The sequence below is a fragment of the Odontomachus brunneus genome, unplaced genomic scaffold (genome assembly GCF_010583005.1).
Source record: "Odontomachus brunneus isolate Ranch 3 - 2012 unplaced genomic scaffold, Obru_v1 Obru_scaffold_066, whole genome shotgun sequence".
Classification (NCBI taxonomy): domain Eukaryota; kingdom Metazoa; phylum Arthropoda; class Insecta; order Hymenoptera; family Formicidae; genus Odontomachus; species Odontomachus brunneus.
Genome location: NW_022639516.1, coordinates 1,624,513 through 1,631,898, shown reverse-complemented (window position 1 = coordinate 1,631,898; position 7,386 = coordinate 1,624,513). Strand labels below are relative to the sequence as shown.

Sequence of the window (7,386 nt, the reverse complement as noted above, 5' to 3'; positions counted from 1 at the left end):
AATCTATTATTTTCTCACTTTAATGTAATTATGCTCTATGCAAATGCGCTGGGTTGAGTTGATACATATACTATAGTAAAACTAACTCAACTCGATCCAACTCTGGATATTTCGGAAGCATCCATGGCCTAACACCCAACAAAGAAATCACTAGATTATTTTATTTTACCATATAAATACTACAAATACGCACACTTACTTTTCACGTTTTACCTACACGGTTGATGGCTAAAACGTGAAAAATAGTATAATATTATCATCTTGCACAAATATGTAAATTGTAATATTACGTATGCGTATTCCACAATTCAAAACAATGTGGACAACTGTTTCAGTGAATTTTACTTTGCATGTTGCATACTTTTTTAAAATTGAAATTATGATAAAGAATTTTACATAAAATATACAAAGAAAAGATTACAACAATATATTATGCATTATAAATACAGATGTGTATTAAATAAAATAAGTTTATAATAATTATTACAAATATTTAGAAATTGCTCACTTTTCACAATTTCATGCTAAGGAAAAAAGTTATATAATCGATAGTAAAATTAAACTCACGTGAAAAGATTCATGATTGATGCCCTGTACTAAGGATGTGGCCGAACTAAACAGGTGATGTCAATACGAAATGGAGATATACACCAATTGAAGTATGAATGGCGCGTAAAAGCAAATTGTTATAGCGACGTTCTAGCAAGCAGCAGCAAGCAGTAGCGAACAATACAGAGCGATATACAGAGCGATAAATTATAAATTAATATTTTAGGGAATTTCTTTCCTCTTCTGTCTCTATCCCCCCTACCTTTTATGCCTCCTCTATCTCCTCTACCGCCTCTACCGCCACCACCTCTCCAAAAACTTCCAAATGGTCTCCATATTTTTCCTCTTTGCTGGTATCATCGTGCTCGTGCTCTTCCACGGCCTCGTCCTCTAGTAGCTGTAACTATATATTAATATCTTATTACTAATTACTAGAGAGTAGTAGTTGATGGTTACGATAATTCGAATTTGATTTTAGGTGCTTACAAAGGCTACGTTCCGAAATTCATTGCCAGTACTGAAATTCTATAGTATACGTGACATGAACTATAGATTTTCAGTACTGGCAGTGAATTTTGGAACGCAGTCAAAGAAGCACTCTGGGCTAGTTTCAGGTCAAAAGTATGACTACCTCTCTATAATTTTAGTATTTCATGTTCTGCCATATAATGTCTCAAATAGCGATCAGGTTATCTCGCAAGTCCTTATATTCAACGAGGTGGCGAATTGTATTTTAGAAGGTAAATATTACATTTATTCAATAATGTAGGAATATATATATATATATTTACACACACACACACACATATATATATATATATATTTATATATATTTATATATAATATATATATATATATTTATATATAATATATATATATATATATATATATATATATATAATTACGAAAATGTAAAATTAGCATTATTATGTATTTGAATATATATTATATTTTATATAAGTAAATTTATATGTAAATTATTGTTTTTATTAAATGTATATGTAATATATATAACTTTTACACTATAATTACTAATTGCTGTTGGTCACATATTATTTAAAAATATAAATTTGTAGATACAATGTAGATGCATTAAAACAAACTCAAGTTAAAGTTTAATTTAGATTGATGAAAAATGAATGATATGACTTCTTTGATATTCATAAGTTTTTAAACGTTTTATTTATTTATTTATTTTAAAATTTCAGATGGGAAATTATGCAAAAAAAAATAGAAGAAATACAACCTATAGTTGATAATGGTGAGTAATCAAGTTAATTGTAATTTTATAATTTAGTAAATTTTGTTAATTTTTATAACATGTTAGTGTTAAATTTAAATTTAGTAAACAGTAATAGAATTTGTTGGGATGAAGTGATGACGAAATTATTATTGCAACAAGTTAGTGCACATATATATTTATTTGGTCATCATACATATAAAACTATTTGGAAGTCTGTTGGAGGTGGAATTAATGAAAAAGGATACAATGTTAGTGCTGAGCATTACAATAGTAAATGAAGGAGCTTGAAGAATAGATATAAATGTAAAAGATAATATTGAGCAATCTGGTGCTGGTAGACAATATCAATATCAATATGGTATTCACTACGATGCTATCAATGACATTCTTAAAAAACATCCAGAAGTAACATCACTATCCTTAGTGTCCAACACACTGCTGGTTTCAGAATAACTGCTGGTGTAGATATAAATTAGAATCAATAAGTCTCATTAACATTTTACTACTAAGTTTTTGAATTTTACCAAGCCTATTTGTCACATTACTACATGAAGATGTTTCTGTAGAATTATCAACATTATTCTCAACTGTATCTACATCAGCAATTATTCTGAAACCACCAGTGTGTGTGTGCTGGACGCTAAGAATAGTGGTACTTTTAGATGTTTCTTAAGAATGTCATCGATAATATCGCAGTAAATCCAATATCGTCGTCTACCAGCACTAGATTGTTTATGTTATCTTTGATACATTTATATCTTTTCTTCAAGCTCCTCCATTTATTGTTGCAATGCTCGGCACTAACATTATATCCTTTTTCATTAATACCAGTGGCAACAGACTTCCAAATAGTTTTATATGATGACCAAATAAATGTATATGTGCACTAACTTGTTGCAATAATAATTTTGTCATTATTTTATCCCAACAAATTCTATTACTGTTTACCAAATTTAAATTTAACACTAACATGTTATAAAAATTAACAAAATTTATTAAATTATAAAATTGCAATTAACTTGATTACTCATCATTATCAACCATAGATTGTATTTCTTCTATTTCTTTTTCTGCATAATTTTCCATATAAAATCTAAAAGTAAATAAATAAATAAAACGTTTAAAAACTTATGAATATCAAAGAAATCATATCATTCATCTTTCATCAATCTAAATTAAACTTTAATTTGAATTTGTCTTTATTGCATCTACATTGTATCTACATTTACAATTTACATTTTTAAATAATATATGACTAACAGCAATTAGTAATTATAGTGTAAAAGTTATATATATGTATATTACATATACATTTAATAAAAACAATAATTTACATATAAATTTACTTATATAAAATATAATATATATTCAAATACATAATAATGCTAATTTGACATTTTCGTATATATATATATATATATATATATATATATATATATATATATATATGTGTGTGTGGCGTGTGTGTGTACATATATGTGTGTGTATATCCCTACATTATTGAATAAATATAATATTTACCTCCTAAAATACAATTTACCACCTCGTTGAATATAAGAACTTGCGAGAACCTGAGACACTATATGGCAGATCATGAAATACTAAAATTAAATTTCCTGTTACTTTCTCATTCATTCAACCTTCATCTGCTATTTGCGGGCAAGGATGAAGAAACTAATAGACTAGACTAGTGCAACTGTCGTCCAGCAAGAAGACATTCATCAAGCTAGATAAATAATGAATATATTAATTAATTTTTTTCCTAGGCGGGGATACATGGCCGCGTTCAGTAAAACAAGTGATCAGTAAGCGCTCAGGGAGCTCTTGTATATGATTTGGCATATTCTTTTAGATCTCCAACTATACTCCAATCAGATGCAAGAGCTCACTGAGCGCTTACTGATCACTTGTTCTACTGAACGCGGCCCATATGTTGACTGATTTTTTTACCGGCATATTTATGTGATTTATTCCGTGACGATTTTTTCACCGTTTGAGAATTGTTCCTGACTATTTAGCCTAGAAATTTAGAAAGCGTACATCCGAACGAAGGAACTAATCAGGACAGTGACGATTTCGTGGATAGACTTCAAGGATACTTCACGAAAACTTGGGAACGAATCTGTCGAATACACAAGTCTCCATATAAGCGAATGACATTGTGTGGAGTATTGGCGTGTCTTTTGCACTTTCTTGGGTAACAAGAAGAGAAATGTTTTTTTAATCCTTTTTATTTCTGAATATAAATTTTTTTCCCCAAGTCGAAGATTGTTTCTGAATCTTCCACTTCTTGTTGACTTTTTATAAATGCTGAGTTAGGGTGGGACCCGATTGACCACGATACGATTGGACACAGCTTGTAATGATTGGTTCGACCTAGTAATTCACTAGATAATTCTTTTCATCGGTTGGTTGTGTCCAATCGTACCGTGGTCAATCGTTCCCTAGCGAAACTACACAAAAAAAAGCGGAACGGCTGTGATTGGTCGTACTGGTTCTGCGTGTTCCGTTCCGCGGAAAATTTTCGCCCCATAACCCCGACTGCCGACTACAACTGCCGACTCTCAATGAACCAATCACAGTGAGGCGCTGACTCGGCGCTGTGATTAGTCCATTGAGAGTCGGCAGTCGAGTCGGCCTGTGCAGTCAGTAGTATGATACAGGCTATAGGACGTCGGCCTTATCTGATCGTAATTTTGCAAAAAGTTTCCCAAAATCTCAGATTCATACTCATCTCTAGATACGAATCTCTAGATTCATACTCATTTTCACTTTCTGTTTCATCACTGAGTTTATAATCATCAAAAGATCTAGAAGAAAAATCAGATATATGTTCAGCAATGCACTCCAGCTCTTTCTAGCTCAAAATTCTTCTCTTCATTTTAATGCTGAAATAAAAATATGTTTATCAACAGAGCTATTGATCACAAAAACGATGTTTAAGATTCGCTTGGCTCGCCCTGTGGAATACACACATGCTCCAGGAACTGGAAAAGGATACTGTCGATGGAAACGGCACGTGCAACATGAGCTTCCAGAACGTGGCATTAGATTTTTTGCAAAATTGCGATCAGATGAGACCGACGTCCTATGGGGAGAAAATTTTCCGCGGAATGGAACACGCGGGACTAGTACGACCAATCACAGCCGTTCCGCTCTTTTTTGTGCCGTTTCGCTATAATCTTACCGCTGCAATTTTGCGGAAAGGATAAAGATAGTCGCGGATAACCTCAACATATCTTACATATCCCATTTGCTTCTTATATATTTATTATATATATATTTTTTCGACATTCTTTATTATTTCGTTTAGAAATAATGAGTGGAGAGATCGTAAGTAATAAGATGTTAATATTTTGATAATTGTAGTAAACAATTATGTATAATATGTGAATATGTTTATATATTCATATGTTTAATTAACAGTCACAGTTGACAAAAATCACATAATATATTCTCCATAATTAATCACAACAGATCTCACTTTATTGGGCCAGTTTTTTAATTCATCGATGGATCGGTGAATTAAAAAACTCGACGATTATACTACATAATGTATCACCGCAATTCCGCTGATGTACTTTTCCTTCTGTCCCATGAAGCGGTAAACGCGGCAGCGGAATTATATTTTAGTCAATCGTAAAATAGTTGCATATTTTTATAAAAAGTATTTTATTGAGAAACTAATTTTATTCTTTACTAATTTATCATATATTATATCATTTGTATAAAATATTATTAAAATTATTAAAAACGTAAGAAATAACATTAAAAAGTCTACTTTTTGTATTATTCTGCGTGATCCGCTTCCGCGTATTCTGCTCTATAGAACATAAGGAAAATAGAAAGTGCCGAAAGAAAAGCGGAACAGTCGTACTAACTCCGCAAGTTCCGTTCCGCTGAAAATTTCCGCTCTATGGGACGGCGCCCCAGGCTGTAAACTCATGCAGCGGAATAGCGAAGCGCGGAACGAGAGCGGACCAATCATGAGCGGAAGCAATCATGAGCGAAAACTGTGGAACATGCGTGATTGGCATATATATAATATTACAATATTGCTAAAGGAAAGAAAAGTCTGACCCCAGAATCACGGTGCGAATATATATTTCTCTTTCTTTCTAAGTGTATTATGAACGTATGCGCATACGTCAGATAGATTGTATCCACTAATGGGAAAATAAAATATATTGTACAAAGTTGCATGTAATAGGTTATATATACCATATGTTATAAACATGAGCACCCGGAGATGCTATTTATGCGAAAAAAAAGTAGCTGCAAATAAAAATATCAGTTTACACAGGTAAGGAAGCAGCTATCCAGGTTAGGTACATGTCACGCACTTTTACTTTATATATATATGTTCGAGTTTTTTAATTCATCGATGGATCTATCGCATGATGCGCAAATGCAGCGTTTCGCTATATTTACGCATCATGCAATGAATCCATTGATGAATTAAAAAACTTGCCTTATATATATATATATATAACATCATCTGATCGCCGCGCCTGCGCACTACGGTCAAAATACATTCCTGGGACATCGTCTGTCTTTCCATTCTGGGACAACTCCTCTTAAGGTCGTTCTATATTAGTTGCAAGCCGATCGCAAGCAGACGCAATTCTTATTGCGACAGCCAATCAGAAGCATCAATGGTGCTATTAATGCTTCTGATTGGATGTCACAACAAGATTGCAATCGACTTGCAACTAATGTAGAACGACCTTAAGGGCTTTCTTACTGCTACGGCGTACGATTCTCTATTGTAGATGAATAACCCCTTATACGTCATCTGTATTCAAGTTTTAAAAACTATTTCGTTACGATCATTTGCTGTCGATAAAGTCTCAATTTAGTTTATTGAATGTTTGTAACGCGGCGCTACAGTAGTGCTGTAACGCCTATCAGATTCTACATACCTCTGTGCATTTATCACGGTTTATCAGATAGTCATGAGACTTCATGTTCGTATTGATGTAAGTACTGAAAATACTGTAAATGTTTAGTGTTTTACCATCGTAAAATAATCCTGATAATACATTTTGCCATCTCCGTGTATTTTCGTTACATACTTATGAAATCGTGTATGATAGAACACCACATTTTGTAGGTTATGGTCGTTACTCTAAACTCCTTTTCATCAATAAAAACGCTTCTAAATGTGACTGAAAATCAATCAGAAAGTCACATTTAGAGGCCCTAAGAGTTCAGAATAAAAACTTATATCTCGATTATAAAAGGTTATGTTTGTTAATCTCATTTGATATGAGATATATACTATATATCACTATATTTCACGGAGTTTTAATTTTTTTTAATTTTTCTACAGGGTTTTGGATGAAAAGTTATCGACTTTTTTAAATCAGTGTCTTTCGACTTTATCTCATCGGAAATAATCACAAGGATTGAAATGGCGGAAAAAGTGGAAAGCATCAGTCGTGATTCTAACGTAGATGGTGAGTAACAATTATATAAATTTAATATTTCTATCATCACTCTTTAATAACATTTTATATTGCGATGTTTAGCATATAGAAACCATCTATAGCATCGCCTTTAAATGTTACATTAGTATACTGTATCATACTTAC

General features: G+C 32.1%; 1 protein-coding gene and 1 long non-coding RNA gene across 5 annotated transcripts in view; one reads left to right on the top strand and one right to left on the bottom strand.

Moving 5' to 3' along the window:
• Positions 1-2: 2 nt before the first annotated feature.
• LOC116846608 lies at positions 3-3,582 on the bottom strand. 4 transcript variants are annotated; one of them, XR_004378533.1, is made up of 5 exons: positions 3,416-3,582; positions 812-952; positions 568-699; positions 200-228; positions 13-128 (listed from the first exon to the last, which is right to left on the bottom strand). It is a non-coding gene; the product is annotated as an uncharacterized LOC116846608 (long non-coding RNA). The 4 variants fall into 4 exon arrangements; XR_004378535.1 differs by having other exon boundaries at positions 568-613; XR_004378534.1 differs by lacking the exon at positions 200-228 and having other exon boundaries at positions 3-128.
• Positions 3,583-6,363: 2,781 nt separating this feature from the next.
• The window catches only part of LOC116846571 (GPI transamidase component PIG-S), a 30,688-nt gene continuing 29,665 nt past the window's right edge, over positions 6,364-7,386 (top strand). Inside the window, exons 1-2 of the mRNA XM_032820557.1 lie at positions 6,364-6,771; positions 7,125-7,251. Coding sequence (XP_032676448.1) covers positions 7,206-7,251 — 46 coding nt within the window. The 5' untranslated portion in view covers positions 6,364-6,771; positions 7,125-7,205. The remainder of the gene's footprint in view (positions 6,772-7,124; positions 7,252-7,386) is intronic.